We start from the raw sequence: 18332 nt of genomic DNA, 5'->3' as shown, positions 1-18332 counted from the left end.
CACTCTGAGACTCTGTCAGCAGGAATGACATCACCAGAAACTAAATCAATGAGGCTGCCCGATCTTGGCCTGTGAATCTCCGCGCATAAATTTTTTCTTTGTATAAAGTGAGTTACTGCAGATGTCTCATTGTAGCGATGAAAGCTAACTACTGCACGTGATCAGCCAGGTGTGCTGTGTCCCCTGTCACCCTAGAAGAAGCAGAGAAGCACCTATGCAAGAGTGGCCGGGGCCCCTCAGGACTGCTGAACTACTGCACGCCATTAGGCAGAAAGAGCGCAGGTGTGCCCTAGGAGAGATGACTCAGCCACCAGATTCCCTGAGGAGAGCTCAAGTCATCCAGCCAGAAATAGCAGCAGCGTCCACCTGGAATGAAGGGTTGCACAGGCCAAGTGCTCAATGGCACCAGGGTCAGAGAGCAACCTACCCAGGGCCAGGGAAAGACGCCCTCACCCACAGGATTAGAAAGTCAGAGGCGGGGCCGGCAACCTGCTGCACCTGTGACACCAGCATCCCACACGAGCATCATTTCCAGTCCCGCCTGCTCCACTTCCAACCCAGCTCCTGGCAGATGGCCTGGGAAAGCCGTGGAAGACGGCCTAAGCGCTTGGGCCCCCGCACCCACGTGGGAGACCTGGAAGAAGGTCCCGGCTCCTGGTTTCAGCCTGGCCCAGCTCCAGCCCAGCCCCAGCCATTGTGGGGCATTTCAGATAAATAAATACACATTTAAAGAAAAGCGCAGGGCTCACAGAGGTCACTGCTGCTGGGCCTGTGGTGACGACAAGTACGGGTGACCCTGGGACATGCAAAGAGCAGGCCTTCTGGGGGCACATCTCCAAGAAGAACAAGAATGGTGGCCGTGCAACGCCCCCACCTCGCACCTGTTCTGTCCCCCAGTCCTTTCCATTATCCCACCCCCCTGCTTCTTTAAGCTTCCACTGCAAAGTAAAATCTAATTATATTATGCACATTTTACCTGCGTAGGATCCTCAGAACCTGTCACCCTCCTCCTTAGCCAAACAAAGTAGTGTGTCAATCCTATGTATGGCCAGTCTCATTCTGAGTCCAGTATGCCAATAATCCTTCCCCAAATACCTCCTGACATGGCCCAGTCTCCCTCTCTCTCTCCCCCCTCCCCCTCTCCCTCTCTTCTCTCTCTTTCCCCCCTCCCCCTCTCCCTCTCTTCTCTCTCTCCTTCCCTCCCTCCCTCTCCCTCCTCCTTCCCCCACCTCCTCCCCCCCCCACACACACTTGACTTTGGGAAACATAACATACACTCAGTTTGCTAAATTAATCCGAAACGACAGGAGGAGGCAGACCCTGCTTTGAAATGGATTTTCAAACCAAATTCCGAGTGTGACTTGGAGATATTTTCACTACACAGAACACAACGTCACCAGTGGTAAGAAATGTTTGGATTACCTTGTATCCTTCAGATATTAGAAAAATAAGAATCGGTTTGGTTTGAGCACTTATCCCAGCACCCTAAGCTTAAAAAAATCAAATAAACCCACTAGGATTTAGGGATTCGTTTATCAAACAGTCCAAGTGGAAACAAGCAAAAATGTGTTCACTTTAATATATCTTCTGATGCATGTAAGAGGAAAAACAAATCAGTGTGGGATTTTTGCAAAGTGCATTTCTATCATTTCCCTCTAATGAGAAAGTGAAACAAGAGACCTTAACATGCCTCCCTGGAGAACCTCATAATTTATAAAGAATATCCTTCGGCAAAGCACTTACCCATAAATGGACAGCCTGGACCATCAGTGTTCCAGGGAACACATTCGGGCCCTGTGGAACACTGGCCATTTTTCTAGTTCAGGTATCAGAGAGAAAGAGGGAAGCGTTACCCAAAAAGCTGCGTTTGGGGTTTCCCGTCTCCCTGCTGTGTTGCCTGAGAGAGGTTTAAGGGCACTGCTCCATCAGGGCAGAAAGAAGTGGATTTAACCCAGAGCCAACCACGATGGTTTGTCTCAAGAAAGAAGCAGCCAAATAGGAGCGATGCAACTGGTTCCGAGACTTGTATGGAATGTGGAAGAAGGCCCTGGAAGGTGGGGGGGAGGGGCGGAAATGGGAAGAACCCAGCTATTAACACAGTGAGCAGGACAAAGCATACTCGAGGTGTGGCCTGAGCCCCCTCCAACAGCAGTAACCACCGTCAAGAAAACTGTTACCACAGAGGCTTGACAAGTACACACCCCTGAGGTTAACCATTGGTCAGTCAACCACAGTCCCCAAGGAACCACAGCACAGCACGGCTGGGTTATTTGTATCTATTTCTAATAGCACAAGCTACGGCCCTACCACAAGAGTAAACAGCTCTATTAAAAAGTCTTGCCAAGGCTGGCATTGGGCCTAATTGTCAGGATACCAGTTAATATCAAGATATCCCTGTCTGCGTCTGGGTTCAACACCTGACTCCAGCACCTGACTTGAGCTTCCCGCTAGTGTAGACCCTGGGAGGCAGCAGGTGACGGCACAAGTACCAAGCTCCTGCCACTCACGTAAGAGACCTGGATGGAGTTCGGGGCTCCTGGCTTCAGCTTGGCTCAGCCCCGGCGGTTGAGGGCCTCTGGGGAGTAAACCAGTGGCTAGAAGGCCTCTCCCTCTCGCAAATAAAACAAAAATAAATAAATAATTTTTAAAGGTCTTATCAAGAGAAAAACTATATTAATTATGCATTTGGGCAACTTGGGTTCTAGTCCCAAATGCTAAAGTGAAAAATTCATGTAACATTTTTTTTACTAACTTTACATTCTTCTCATTTTAATTGACTCCTTCCTCTCTCCTTCTGGTTTCCACATGCTGCCAAAATGATGTAAAATCCTTGGAACGCACAGTTCCTCATTCTCCGTGATACTGTCCTCAGAGACAGGTGAGGCATTAGGACAGAGCCGCCAGTCAAGGTTGTAGGTAATTCTATCTTGCCTATTGTTGGGAAAAATGATCTCAACTTGCCAGAGCCCTGGGTCCCTTACCTGGAAATTACCTATTAATCTCTGGGACAGGCACTTAGCCTAACAGTTAAGATGCCCGGGTCCTGAGTCTGCGTGCCGGAGCTCAGCTCCCGGTCCTAGGCTTCCTGCTAATGCAGACCCTGGGAGGCAGAGGGCATGGCTCAGGTCCTCAGGTTCCTGTCACCTAGGTAGAGACCTGGACTGAGATCTTGGCTCCTTCCAGGTTTCTGCCCAGCCCAGTGTGGAATGTTGCTTAGGGACTGAACCAGTGCATGGGAGATCTCTCTCTCTTTCTCTCTCTCTCTCTCTCTCTCTCTCTCTCTCACACACACACACACACACACACACACATACACACACACACCATCTTTGTCTTTCAAATATTTTTTTCGAAGATCATAACTAGGATGGTGATGCACACACACCTTATTGAGATATAATTCACATATCATACAAGTCACCAAGAAAGTTTCCAACCCAGCGGTTTTTAGTATATTCAGCGCTGTGACATAATCACAATGATCCATTGTAGAAGAGACACAACTTTTCAATCTTCCAACTCCTCATTGAAAATCAAGGCCCAGAGGAGTTCATGCCACATTCCCAAGGTCACACAGCTGCTCCGTGGTAGAGCCAGGCCTGAAACCCTGGGAGTCATTTAGCCACTGACGTCACCCGGGACTCCCTCCGCCCTGCCCCCCTGGGAAAGCTCTGGATGAGTTAAACCCCAACTGTAAAACGCTGCCTGGGCAGAACATCTGGCCTCTTTTATTAGCGTGCGTGCTCTGATTACATTAAACTCTGATTTCTCCACCAACTCTGTTGCATCGCAAGATGTCTTAGAAGGACTTCGAGAATGGATTAAAAATGTATCTGTTGGGCATGTTAGCCACCAGAGGCAGTGAGCACGCCCAGAGAACACCTGTGATCCCTTGTTTTCAGATAAGGTTTCAGCTCTTACAGAAGGGAGGAGAGGGCCGGCGCCGCGGCTCACTAGGCTAATTCTCCGCCTGCGGCGCTGGCACACCGGGTTCTAGTCCCGGTCGGGGCGCCGGATTCTGTCCCTGTTGCTCCTCTTCCAGTCCAGCTCTCTGCTGTGGCCTGGGAAGGCAGTGGAGGATGGCCCAGGTCCTTGTGCCCTGCACCTACATAGGAGACCAGGAGGAAGCACCTGGCTCCTGGCTTCGGATTGGCGCAGCACCGGCCGTGGCGGCCATTTAGGGAGTGAGCCAAAGGAAGACCTTTCTCTATGTCTCTCTCCCTCAATGTCTAACTCTGCCTGTCAAAAAAAAAAAGGGGGGGGGGGAGGAGAGGAAGGGGCCCAACTACCCTCTGTGAGTTTCCTTTTCAGTGGGCTATGAGTAGCTATACCAAACGCCTCACCCCCAGTAACTTCCAAGGGGTCGGATACCTCTGAGATTGGCTCCTGTGAGCCTATATCCAGAAAATTTTCCAAAGCAGATGTGCATCCCTGCCAGTGCTAAGGGAGCCAGAGACCCAAGCCCAGCCGGCGGGGACCCTGGCCCTGTCCTGTCCACTGTGGAGTGCAGTTTCCTGTCTGCCCAAGCTAAGAGCATGCCTCAAAGCGCTTGTTGATTGCTCCTGCCATTAACACTGTAACACTCGCTGGCCCTGGGTTTCCACGACACTCATCTTTCTCTCTCCTGTATTCTGCCAGCTCCTTCCTCCTTGAATTGCTCTCCCTCCAAATTTCATTCATTCAATAAACATTTACTGAGTGGTCGCTGCTCACCCATTACTGGGCTAAACACTGTCTAGAAGTCTGAGCCTGTAATTAACCCACTGCATTTTTTTTTCAGTGTCCTCTATGCTTCCATTTTGAAATCTCTATTTAGGCTGAAAATTCTAAAAAATTTGTAGCACCAGTCTTGGCCTCACCCCGAGCCCTAGGCCAGGACGGTGACATCTGACCTTCCCAAATGCCCAAATCCAGGAGGAAACCACCGTCCGCGCCCTCACTCAACCGGCCCCTCCTCTGGGCCTTAAGTCCTGTCCAGTGACCCTGTCCGCCCAGCGCCTCCAACCGGACACTGGCCATCACCAGGCCTCCTGGAAGGGGTGTGGGTGCGGGGGCAGCAGTGCATCTCAGCTGGGGACTGAAGCTAGAACAGAATGCTCTAAATTCTAGCCGCTTTTCACCGGCCAGATCGTGGGAGAAGCAGGTGAAGACCTCATCACTAATGTACATTCCAAACAAAATCTTTCTACCTGGGTTCCAGCAAAATTGGAGCGGGGGCAGGGGCTGGGAGTGGGCGGAGCAACAAACCCAGCAGTGCTGGTGAGGAGTGGGTTTTGCAAGGCGAGCGTCTCCAACAACTGGAAGCACCTGCCATGTGGAACACACACACACACGCCTGTTTTCCTGCCTCCTCTGCTCCGAAGACCCTTCTTTTGCCCCTCCCACTCTGTGGTCATTCTTAAGAGCGCACCACTTCTTCCGGGAAGCCCTCCCTGACGCCGCTGCGGCGCCGTCTGCGTCTCTGGAGATGTGTCTGGCCCTGTTTGTTTACGCGCGTGTCTCCTGTCCCCACGGCTGACGGTCAGCTCCCCAGCCCCTGGGCCAAAGCAAGCGAAGACGGCAAGGAGCCGCAGGGCGGCCGCGCAGAGCCGGGCCCGGGGGTGCGCGGCGCAGACCAGCGGGGTCCACTTGGAGGCGCGCGCGGAGAGCGCGGTGGGGCCCAGCCCCGCGCCCGGAGCGCCGCAGCCCTGGAGGCGCCGGAGCAAGCAAGGCAGCCCGTGGGCAGCAGGACGTGCCCCCCCAACTCCGGGATGCTCCCACCCGAGAGACTGGGGGCTTGAGCGAGGTCCCAGAGGCACCGCACTCCCAGTCCCTGGTGCGCCCGGGAAAGCCTCCAGGCCTCCCCACGCCCACTCTCTCTCCCGCGCCCCAGATCCTGCGGACGCCTCGCGCCCTCCCTGGGGGACCCTCTGCGACCTCCAGGGTCGGGCCGGGGGTCTGGGCTGCGAACGAGGAGGCGCCGGGGAGCCAAGGAGACAGCCAGCGGCCCCTCACCCACTTGGCGCGCCCGGAGGCGGGAAGAAACGGAGCTGCGAGAGAGCCCCCCTCCCAAGAGGAGCGGGAGCCCCAGAGGCCTGGCAGCTTCGGTGCCTCGGCCTCCCCAGTCCAGGCACCCCCCACCCCCACCCCTACCTGGCTGGCTTTGTGGAACTGCTTCTTCAGCCCGGCCACCGACATCGCGACTGCGCCTGGCCCGAGCCGGGTGGTGGTCTCGGGGCTCAGCCGGGCCACGCGGCCGCGACGCGCGGGGAGAGCGGGCGGCCGGGCCGGTCCCGGCGCCGCTGGGCTCCGCCGGGCCCGCCTCCCACGGCCACGGCCACGGCCACAGCCGCTGTCACACTCGCACACACGCGCGCACGCAGATGGCAACACTGTGCTCAGAGGCCTCTGCGCAGCCCATTGGCCAAGCCGCGGCGGTATGCAAATGAGGCCGCAGGGGCCGCCCACGCTTCATTGTTGCGTGGAGACCCCGAGGGCTGGAGCGGCCGGGAGGCAGGCCTGGCGTGGGGCTGTCTCTGGGGTGGGAGGAGCAGAGCCACGCCGGGCGTCGTGCGGCGCGCGGGCGGGATGCTTCTGCTTGGAGATTGTCTTGGTTGGGGGTTGGGGGTTAGGGGTTGGTGATGGGGATCGCCTCTGTGAGCTCCTGGGGCTTGGTGCGAAACCCGCTTGCTCAGAGCAACGTCGCCTCCCTCCGGCGCGTTTTTGGAAGCAGAAGAAGAGGGTGGGGAATGCAACCAGGCTGGGGGACCTGCTGCAGGACCAAGGGCACTGGGCGGCCCGGCTGCGTGCAATTTGCTGGAACGATTTTGGCCATCTGGGAACCCTGGAGCTCCGGGGTCATGTCTATTTTAATAAGTACGAGCTGGTGCGTTCGGTGGCCAGGGGCGTTCCCCGGGACACCGTCCTCCTGGCTCCCTTGCTAGCCCCCACCGGTGTGTCAGAGGCCCAGCGGGGACTCCGGAGCAATGCGTGGACCCAAGGCCAGCCTAGTCCCTGAACGTGGCCTCCAAGGGCCTGAGGGCTCACAGGTCCCACTGCTGGCAAGGCCTCCTGCCTCTGTCTGGACTCTCGCTGGCCCCTGTTGGCCCTGGACCCTGCGGGGGTTGCAGCTGTGCCTGGAGCCCACTCTGCTCTAACTGTCCCCGGGCAGGAGCAGAGTCCTCGTCCCTGGCCGCCTCCTTGGGAGGACTGAGCAAGTCACTGCCAGTTTCTGCCTCAGTGCCCTCACCTCGGCTTGGAAGGTGAGAGTCAGGGCCCCCAGTGTTCTTCCTCTGGTAGGGGGGAAAGTGGGTGAACTTGGGGTGGACTTGGGTGAACCCCGACGCCGTCCACTGCTTCACTCCCCAGATGCCTGCAGTCGCCAGGGCTGGGCTGAAACTGAGGTCTGGGAACTCACTCCAGGTCTCCCAGGTGGGTAGCAAGAACCCAGCCACCTTAGCCACCACCCTGCCTCCCAGGGTGTGCATTAGCAGGAAGCCAGAATTGTGGGCTGAATCCAGACACTCTGAAACGGGATGTGTCATCTAAACTGCTAGGTCCAGCACTCACCCCTAAACTTACCTCTTCCATTGCATTTTCCACAAACTTGTTGAAGTGCCTTGTACCTGTGTTATATGTGCTGACCAAACCAGGTACGTTAGCATTTACAGCTCCTTGTATTTTTTTTTTATTTGACAGCTAGACAGTGAGAGAGAGAGAGACAGAGAGAAAGGTCTTTCCTCTGTTGGTTCTCCCCCTAAACGGCCACTACGGCCGGCCCACCGCGCTGATCTGAAGTCAGGAGCCAGGTACTTCTCCTGGTCTCCCATGGGGTGCAGGGCCCAAGCACTTGGGCCATCCTCCACTGCACTCCCAGGCCACAGCAGAGAGCTAGACCGGAAGAGGAGCAACCGGGACTAGATCCCGGCGCCCATATGGGATGCTGGCGCCGCAGGCGGAGGATTAACCAGGTGAGCCAAGGCATCGGCCCCTCCTTGTATTTTTCTACAGCAGCTGAAGGCATTCCTTCCATGGTTGGTAGGATATTCAAGAATCATGCTTCAGTCATTCTGGGTCATGTATCTCTTTAATTTAATCAAGCATAGAACTGGAGATCCTATTTGCATAATTTTTAACTTCAGAATTTTTCATTTACATTGTTTTTCTTTGTAAAAGTAGTTGTGTTTTTTCTTTTTCAGTGATGAGACTCATGGAGGTTTGCCAATCTTACTGGTTTTTGAAAGCAGGTTTGCAATTTGCTCAGCAGTGATTCGGATTCTTTTCTCTCCTTAATTTTTACTGTTTTAAGGTTTATTTATTTGTTTGAATGAGAGAGTTACAGATAGATGGAGAGAGGGAGAGAGAGAGAGAAAGAGGGAGAGAGAGAGAGAATCTCCCATCTGCTGGTTCACTTCCCAAAGCCAAGAGTGTGGAACTCCGTCTGAGTTTCCCACGTGGATGCAGGGGCCCAAGCACTTGGGTCATCTTCTGCTGCTTTCCCAGGCACATTAGCAGGGCGCTGGATTGGAAGTGGAGCAGCCAGTTCCAGCATCCATTTAGGATACAGGCATTGCAGGCATTGGCTTACCCCCTGTACCACAACACAGGCTCGAAATTCATTCTTTATTCTTGTACATTCCTTCTTTCTGTTTTGCTTAGAAGACCAGTTAGGGGTTGAGGTCGTTAACAACAGAAACCAAGTCTAATTAACATAGGCTGGGGGCCAGCACTGTGGCCTGGTGGGTTAAGCTGCATACTGCAGTGCTAGCATCCCACATTGTGCTGGTTCGAGTCCCAGCTGCTCCATTTCTGATCCAGCTCTCTGCTAATGCATCTGGGAAAGCAGAGGAAGATGGCCCAAGGCCCTGGGTCCCTGCACCCATGTGGGAGACCTGAAAGAAGCTCTTAGCTCTGGGCTTCGGCCTGGCACAGCTCTAGCCATTGAGGACATTTGGGGAATAAACCAGTGGATGGAAGATCTCCCTCTCTCTGCCTCTGCCTCTCCTTCTCTGTAACTCTGACGTTCAAATAATAAAAATAAATAAATAAGTAAATACTTTTAAAAAATATTACCTAAAAAGAGCAATGACAAATGCCCGCTATGGTCTGCGTTTTCTTAAGCTCTGTATTTGAATACGTGGTTTATTTATTTTTATTCACTCAAATTTTATAATTAAGCACATATAAGACAATTTTGCTCATCAGTGTGGCTTTGGTATCAAATGCTGTTTTCCTAAGTACTATAGGTTTTTTGATTATTTTCCAAACTTGTAATTATGTTTCTTTTAAATAGATTCTCATTTAAATACTTGAAAAATATTTCTTTATTTTAAAAATAAAGAAAGTAGATCTTATTTGACAGAGAGAATGAGAGAGACAGAGAAAGAAAGAGATCTTTCATCAGCTGGTTCATTCCCAAAATGGCCACTGTAGCCTGGAACTCCCTCCTGGCCTCCCATATGCTGAAAGGGGTCCAAGCACTTGGCCATCTTCTGCTGCTTTCCCAGGTGCATTGGCAGGGAGCTGGATCAGAAATGGAGCAGCTGGGACTCGAACCAGCGCTCTGATATGGAATGCTGACATCGCGGGAGGTGGCTTTCCCTGCTGTGTCACAGTGCCAGCCCCATATTTATGGTTGTTTCCTCTTTGATCCAGAGTTATCCAGGACAGTGTTTCAAAGTCTTTTTAGGTATTTTTATTTTAAAAAATCATTACACAAGAGTACTTCAAAAAGTTCATTGAAAATGAAATTAAAAAATAGGTTTACGGGCAGGCATTTGGCACAGCCATTAAGTTGCCACTTACAACTTACAATCCCTACATCCCATAATGTCCTGGGTACTCCGCTTCCAATCCAGCTTCCTGCTAATGTGCCAGGGATGGCTCCAGGACCTGGGTCCCTGACACCCACATGGGAAACTCAGATTGAGTCCTGGGCTCCTGGCTTCCACCTGGCCCAGCCCCGGCTGTTGTGGCCACTTGAGGTGGGAACCAGCAGATACACGTTCTCTCTCTCATCTCTCTCACTACTCTTCCCTCCCTCCTCCTCTCCCTCCTTCTCTCTTTCTCCATTTTAAAATTAATAAGCATTTTAAAATAATCATTCCTTAAAAATATGTCTGTTTGGTGCAAAAAATTGCTGAAGCCCATGCATAATTTTTTCATAATACGCATTTACCATGGCCTTTTAGAAGACCCCTCCTATGCATGGTTTTCTTTTTTTTTAAAGATTTGTTTATTTATTTGAAAGTCAGAGTTACACAGAGAGAGAAGGAGAGGCAGAGAGAGAGAGAGAGAGAGAGAGAGAGAGAGAGAGGTCTTCCATCCAATGGTTCACTCCCCAGATGACCACAATGGCCGGAGCCGCACTGATCCGAAGCCAGGAGCCAGGGGCTTCTTCCAGGTCTCTCACGTGGGTCCAGAGGCCCAAGGACTTGGACCATCTTCCACTGCTTTCCCAGGCCACAGCAGAGAGCTGGATGGGAAGTGGAGCTGCTGGGACTCGAACCAGTGCCCCAGGGGATGCTGGCACTGCAGGCGGCAGCTTTACCGCTACACCACAGCGCTGGACCTGCATGGTTTTCAAAACTTTTTTCCACCTCTGTGGACTTTTTCCTGGTGTGTTAAACTCTCTAGACTTGTGGTGCTATTATCAATAGTGTGTCTTGAGGCTTTCCTCTTATGGATACAGCCTGTTATGTACCCCAGGGGTGGCGGCCCTGTGTGTTCTGTTTCGTGCTCATGGATTTCCAGTTCGCTGCTGTTAGCAGGAGTGCAAGCTATACCGCAGCTCCCAGCTCAGAGACTGGTTCAAGTTCAAGTCTCTGCTCACTGGAGCCACTCTGGCCAGTTCAAGGCTTCCCCATCACATCACCATCACCCCTTCAGTCCATCACGGGCTCCTGTGGTCAAGGGGAGCTGAGTGCCCTGTCCCAGATGATGCGACAGATGGGGTCCAGGGGGGGACAGGATCTTGCACACTGAGCTGAGTCCTCTCTGAGCCTTGGGGTGGCCTTCACAGCCCAATGACACGAGGGATGCCACGACTCCTCTGGTTTCTCTGCACGGGGCTTCACTTTCTGGCCAAGGTTTGGGGGTTCTCCTAGGCTCCATCTCCTGTGGCCCTTGGCTTGCTCCTCTCTGGGGAGCTGTGCTGTCCAGCACGGGCACCTTCCCATCTCGTGCTCAGACCGGCTCCTGCGTCGGGTAGCATTTGTAGTTCTCACCCCTGGCTCTAGGTGAGGGACTCACATCTGTCCGTGTGGGAGGGACCAGACAAATCCTGGGTAGGGGTGTGGTGGGAGGGAGACATAGTAGTTAGTGTTTGCAAACATTTGCTTAGAGAGTATCTCCTCACTCAAGCCTTCTGAGCTGATTCAAATACTCTGTGTCCCAGTTCCCTAGTTCACTTGTCAGAAAACAGATAGGGGCTCTGATCCTTGATGACGTCTGTTTCACCTTAGGTTTGGGGACTGTGCTGTCAGCATTTCAGTGCCTAGGGGGTTTTATGGTTGCCAGGCATGTCTTCCTTGTTGCCTGTTCCTTTTAGCTGTAGGAAAATACGTCTTGTCCTATTTATGGCTTTTTGCCTTTCATTCTGCTTTGTCACATCTGTATCCTGATGTGTCACTTGTATGTGCTTTATATGTATCCTGATGAGTCGTTTGTATGTGCTTTTTAAAGATTTACTTATTATTTATTTGAAAGGCAGAGTTAGAGAGAGAGAGAGAGATTGTCCATCTGCTAGTTCACTCCTCAAATGGCCTCAATGGCTGCGGCTGGGCCAGGCTGAAGCCAGGAGGCCAGGAATTCCATCCGGCTCTTCCACATGAGTGCAGGAACACAAGCACTTGGGCCATCATCTTCTGCTTTCCCAGGAGCATTAGCAGGGAGCTGGATCAGAAGCAGAGCAGCCAGGACTCAACCTGGCACTGGTGTAGGATGTCGGTGTTGCAGTCGGTGGCTCAACCCACTACACCACACCGCCAGCACGTGGTCCTTAATGTCTAACCTTGCACTTTGTTTAGGCATGTACTCCTCTATCCAGAATAAAATATAATTATGTTTATGAATCAAAATGTGCCTTTCCTTTTCCTACAGAGATTTAAGCATGCTTGTTCATTATGAAAGGATGATTTGGTGTTAGTCATTTCATAGTATGTGATCTGATTTCCTTTACGGTTTCTTCTCCTATCATTATTATCTATTCTATTACCCAGCCTGTCTTTGCTTTTTTTTTCCCCTCCTCCTTTGCTTTTGGATAGTATAGACACAATGTTTATTCAAGGACTGGTCACCATTGAACTACAAAATATTTGAATTTGTATTCTCTCTCGACATCAATCATGAGTCAGGGTGACGACCCGTCGACCAGGGCCACTGAGACCATCGCAGAAGCCTTGGACAAAGGCCCATAGAACCCCAGTTTCTTCTGTCTGAATGAACCGGCTGGAGACCGGGGCTCAGGGCTCTGGTCGTAATGACGGGAGGCAGAGATGAAAAGAAAACAATTCACACACATTTTGAGATGAAAGAATCACAAAACTGGTTTCAGTTCAGAATAAAGGTTTTCATATCCTTATATATATTTTTATTATGTAAATCAAAGAAAATTTGGAAACTATCAACAAGGAAAAGGATGGAAGAGTTTGACCTTTGGAGTCACGTTTGAAGCGACTACTCTCAATGTGTAGGCGTGTTTTTCTTTTATAGCATTTTTCCTGGGTAAAATGCAAGCACAATAGTGGGCCCGCACTTCAGAATGTTCATGGAAGGGCAAGAGTTTGGTTTGGTGGTTAAAACGCCCAAGTCCCACAATGCAATGCCTGGATTCAGTTCCCAGTTCAAACTCTGGATTCCGGTTCTCCTGGTACTGTGGGTAGTGGTGATGGTTCAAGTTATTTCATTCCTGCTACCCACTTGGCAGATCTGGATGGAGTTCTCAGCTCTCAGTGTGGCCAAGTCCAAGCCTGGCTATTGAGGGAGTGAACCAGCAGATGAGAGTGTTATCTCTCCCCACCCCCCTTGCTTCTCAAGAAAAAAAGTTCATAGAAAATAGAATTAAGCAATTAAGTTTATTTCAGTGCAAAAAAATTTCAATCCTTGCATGGTTTCTTTCTTTTTTTTTTTTTTTTTTTTTTTTTTGACAGGCAGAGTGGACAGTGAGAGAGAGAGAGACAGAAAGAAAGGTCTTCCTTTTGCCATTGGTTCACCCTCCAATGGCTGCCACGGCTAGCACGCTGCGGCCAGCACACCGCACTGATCCGATGGCAGGAGCCAGGTGCTTTTCCTGGTCTCCCATGGGGTGCAGGGCCCAAGCACTTGGGCCATCCTCCACTGCACTCCCGGGCCACAGCAGAGAGCTGGCCTGGAAGAGGAGGAACCGGGAAAGAATCTGGCGCCCCGACCGGGACTAGAACCCGGTGTGCCGGCGCCACAAGGTAGAGGATTAGCCTATTGAGCCGCGGCGCCGGCCGCATGGTTTCTTCATAATATACTTTTTAAAGCTTTTTGAAGGTCCTCATATATGGATTTCAAATATTTTTTGCACCAAAAGAAACTCATCTTTTAATTCCATTCCCCCACCAGCCTTTTGAAATACCCTCATATTTTAACTAAACAGACTGCATTTTCTTTGTGGTTCTCTAAATTACATGAACATTTTGCATATTGTCTGGTCTTCATAAGCATATTTTTCATGACAACTTAAACCAATTGTGTAGATATAGCAAACCACATGTGTCCATTTGCCAGTATCACACACTTAAAGTTTCTATCCTGCCCCCCCAATTTTGCATGGTTTAAATATTGTCACATTAAGCGTCATTTTCCCTGCTATGGTTTTGTTTCTGTATTGGAGAACAGTTCCTTAGGATGGACTCCGAGTTGTAAAATCCATGCATTTTAAGGACTTGGACAATTCTAAGGGCCAAGTGATGCATACACAAGGTACAGTTTTCATTGCTCCCCAGAGCATAACACAAGGTTGTTAGAGACAAGCCTCACTTTGTAAAAATGGGAAATGGAGCAAAGGAACATGGTTTTTGCCTTCCATTTGCCTCGTGGTGAATTCTGTGTCCATAAAAATCCCATCACCCAGGACTGGCGCCTAGGCCCAGCGGGTTAAGCTGCCACCTGTGATGCTGGCATCCCACAGGAGAGCACAGATTGAAGTCCTGGCTGCTCCACTTCCCATCAGCTCCCTGCTCACAAGCTGTGAAAGCAGTGGAGGGTGGCCCAAGTACCGAGTCCCTGCCTCCTGTGTGGGACACCCAGATGGAGTTCCAAGCTCTTGGCTCCATTCTGGCCCAGCCCCGTGGCCATTTCAGCCATTTGCAGAGCGAACCAGCAGATGGAAGACCTCTCTCTCTCTCTCTCTCTCCCTCCCTCCCTCCCTTTCAAATAAATAATAATTTCTTAAAAATTCCCATCATCCTGTGGTCTGAGGTCCAGATTACAGTTCTTGGCAGCAAGTCCCTGGAGAGCTGAATGCAAATACCAGCTTCGCACATTAACTGCAAAAAATGTTCATTTAGCCACAACCTCTTGATTTCCAGCTCTGTCTGTCTCTTTTTTCTGGAACAGGCTGTCACGGAGACTCCTTCCACTGGAGGTATCCGGGACACTTGTGCATGGAAGAGCAAGGGAGGCCCCTGCACGGCACTTGTACAATGTGCAAGGCTTTAGCTGAGCCAGATCTGGAGGCAGTCTCCCCCTGCATGTACCATCCTTGTGTTCCTGGCCGCGGCATATAACTAGGAGCACAGTGCTGTCTGGATTTCCCTGGAACTATGCAGGCCTTCCCTTGGTGTATCTGGGGAAGCTGTGTGCCTGCCAATGAGGTCACAGAGCAGGCAGGATGAGTCCCAGATGTTGAACATGGCAATTTGCCTTGAACTTGCAAGATCACAACCAGGAACAAATGTATAGATTTTCCTCACTTATTGTTTTCACATGAAGCTGAGGGAAAATCAATGATCAGTGAAGAAAAAGACTGAGAGGATTTTTTTTCCTTTTAAAATGCAGAGAAGACTGGGGCCGGTGCTGTGGCACAGCTGGTAAAGCCACAACCTGCAGCATTAGCATCCCATGTGGGCGCCAGTTCAAGTCGTGGCTGCTCCACTTCCCATCCACCTCCCTGCTCATGCGCCTGGGAAAGCAGCAGAAGATGACCCAAGTGCTTGGGCCCCTGCACCCACATAGGAGACTCCAAGGAAGCTCCCAGCCAGCTCCTGGCTTCAGATCAGCCCAGCTCTGGCCACTGAAGCCATTTGGGGGAGGGAACCAGCGGATGGAGGACCTCTCTTTCTCCTCTCCCTCTCCCTCTACCTCTCCCTCTCCTCTCTCTCTAACTCTGGCTTTAAAATAAATAAATAAATAAATCTTTTTTTAAAAGTAGAGCAGCAAAAGGAAGGATTTGCATGTGTTTGAAATGAGGATTGGGTGAAGAGCCTCATCTCAGTAGTACTGGTGAATATAATTAGTGAACAAAGGTATATTATTCTGGACTCTCTAAACCGTTCTGGCTCATGCCGTAATTCCAATTATCCTTAATTACACAGGTGTCATTTTACACTTACGTAGTCATCCCCAGAGGAATTATTTTTCACTTCTGATAAATAGATGCCTTAAATGTGTTTTGGGTGGTAGTTAGAGAAGCCTGGCAGGTGGCTTCATAAACTACTGCTGCCACCTAGTGGTGATACCAAGCTGTGAGCGACGTAAACCTGAGACCACCGGATGGTGGGTGCGACTGTGGCTCCAGGTTTTCAAGACGGCTTCCACGCAGCAGCTCATGTGCATGGTGCTGATGCCAACATGTTGCTGCAGTTCTTATTGCTAAGAGTCTGCACCAGGGCTGTTCCACCCCCATGGTGCCATTCAGTTAGGTAGAAGGATAAATTAATTACAGAAAGGCGTCAGGTGGCCTGGCAAGCATTTCAAGAAAAAGGAAGTGGCCAATAGCAGCCTGGACACCCCAGTCCCATCCCTTTCTATCTCTGCCCCATTTCTTCCTGTATTTCCTGCCACAGCAACTTACCTACCTGATATTTTAATGTAGATCTGGTTTTAAATGGTTTGCCATTTCTCTCCCATTCCTAGAGTTGCATAAAAGCTCCCAGGCCCTGCTGTCTGGGAGAACCTCCTGTGATGTGCTGCAGCCCTGGTAACCGGGGGATGGGTGTTTGGCCTTGTGGTTAAGCCAGGTTTGGGACACCCACGTTCCATATCGGAGTGCCCGGGTTAAAGTCCCGGTTCACTCCCAGTGCCAATTGCCTGCTGAAGTGCACCCTGGGAGGCAGCCATGATGGCTCAAGTAATTGAGTCCCCACCACTCACATAGGAGACCTGGATTGAGCTCCAGGCTCCTGGCTTCTGCCTGGCCTGGCCCCAGTCATCAAAGACATTTGGGGAGTGAACCAGCAGGTGGGAACTCTCCTCGCTCGCTCTCTCTCTCTCTGTCTCCGTCTCCTGCTTTCTCACTCTCAGATAATTCTTTTTTTTTTTTTTTTTTTTTTTTTTTGACAGGCAGAGTGGACAGTGAGAGAGAGAGACAGAGAGAAAGGTCTTCCTTTGCTGTTGGTTCACCCTCCGATGGCCACTGCGGCCGGCGCACCGCGCTGATCCGAAGCCAGGAGCCAGGTGCTTCTCCTGGTCTCCCATGGATGCAGGGCCCAAGCACTTGGGCCATCCTCCACTGCACTCCCTGGCCACAGCAGAGAGCTGGCCTGGAAGAGGGGCAACCGGGACAGAATCCGGCACCCCGACCAGGACTAGAACCTGGTGTGCCAGTGCTGCTAGGTGGAGGATTAGCCTATTGAGCGGTGGCGCCGGCCTAGATAATTCTTTTTTAAAAATGCTGGTAACCACTAGCCAACTGTGACTGTCACTTTGAACACAACCATTGAGGTTCTTCATTTCTCATTTTATTTCATTTCAAGGAATTCCAGTGTAAGAAGCCACATATGGCTCGTGGCTGCTGGGGTCGCCAGCACCGCTCCAGGAGGCAAGGGCCTGGCCTGCTTGATTCCCCGCAGCCTCCCCAACACCAGGAAGCAGCCTCCCCAACACCAGGGAGCAGCCTCCCCAACACCAGGGAGCAGCCTCCCCGACACCTGGACCCTGAGAGCTGCTCATTAACAGGTAAGCCAACGGCTTACTCAAGCAGGTGGAGTTAAAGGGTCAGGGAAACGTGAAGCCTCACTGGTCCTCTTGCACATCCAAGGTCGCGGGAGCAGTGGTCCCTGTATTGTTGACTTCCACTGAATGGTGTGAGTTGACTGTGCAGCTAGGGGTTGGACAAATGGCTGGGGTGGGGGTGGGGGGTTGCCCAGATGGCCAGCAGAGGGGCAAGCACAGGAACGGGGTTTTCCCATGGGTACCTCTGGCCAGGAGTTCCCAGCTGTTCTAGAAGACCAGAGATTCCTGTCTGGCTGTGGCCTTGACCCTGATCTCGTGGGAGGATGGACGATGAGGTTGGACCTCCCTATGTTGTAAGCCATGGCAAAGCCTTGTTAAATGCGTTCGACATTCTTGTGAGTATCAATATGATGCCTGGCTTGATTCCTCTTCTGCCAGGGGCTGTGGAGAAGCCTGGGGGACCCCATTGTCCAGGGAGATGCTGTCCCTCCACACATCAGTCCAGGTTGTCCACGTTCTTCCGCCTGACTCCACTCCAGCCTCCAACTGGGACAAGCGCTCTAGCCGTGCCTGGGGTCCCCATCCTGCTTTAGGGGAAAATGTCAAATTCCTTCTATAGCCTGAGCTACACGAATACACCCAAGACACTGGCCCTTAAGGCTAAGAGGCAGTGCTTACTGGAGATGTCCTTCACTGAATTGGTCTAAGAAAACTCAGTAAACAGGGCTGAAGTTGCAGCAAAATGGGTTAAGCGACTGCTTGTGACATTGGCATCCCATGTCTAAGTGCTGGTTTGGGCCCCGGTTCCCAAGCTCCCTGCTAATGGACCGGAGAAGGCAGCAGGTGATGAACCAAGGACCTGGGCCCCTGCCACCCATGTGGGAGACCCGGATGGAGTTCTGGCTCTTAGATTCGGCCTAACACAGACTAGCTTCTGTGGCCTTTTAGGGAGTGAACCAGCAGATAGAAGATCTCTCTGTCTCTTTCTAACTCTGTCTTTCAAATAAATATATAAATCTTTTTTTAAAAAGGGGGTTTTTGGCAAAAACAATTTTGAAATATGTGCATAGTTTTTTTTTTTTTTCCCACAGTACACATTTCTGTGAAATCTTATAGGCATGGACTTCAAAAATTTTTGTGGGGCCGGCGCTGTGGTATAGTGGGTAAAGCCGCTACCTGCGGTGCTGTAATCCCATATGGGCTCCGGTTCAAAT

The 18332-nt window shown here is 51.3% G+C and overlaps 1 protein-coding gene across 8 annotated transcripts in view; it reads right to left on the bottom strand.

Annotated features, from left to right (window-relative positions):
- The window catches only part of SH3GL3 (SH3 domain containing GRB2 like 3, endophilin A3), a 154790-nt gene extending 148359 nt beyond the window's left edge, over positions 1–6431 (bottom strand). For 2 of the 8 annotated variants that reach the window (XR_011381066.1, XR_011381067.1), the window contains exon 1: positions 6133–6397. Coding sequence is in view for 5 of the 8 variants with exons in the window: in XM_070054576.1 (XP_069910677.1) it covers positions 6133–6177 (45 nt within the window). In the remaining 3 variants the exon portion in view is untranslated. Of the gene's footprint in view, positions 1–6132 lie in introns of all 8 variants that reach the window. The other 6 variants (XM_070054575.1, XM_008275275.4, XM_051834254.2 and 3 more) reach the window with 4 other exon arrangements.
- Between the last annotated feature and the right edge of the window lie 11901 nt (positions 6432–18332).

This window comes from Oryctolagus cuniculus, chromosome 12, assembly GCF_964237555.1.
Source record: "Oryctolagus cuniculus chromosome 12, mOryCun1.1, whole genome shotgun sequence".
In the NCBI taxonomy this organism is placed as follows: domain Eukaryota; kingdom Metazoa; phylum Chordata; class Mammalia; order Lagomorpha; family Leporidae; genus Oryctolagus; species Oryctolagus cuniculus.
Note: the sequence above shows the minus strand (reverse complement) of the source record. Positions and strands in the feature narration are given on the sequence as shown.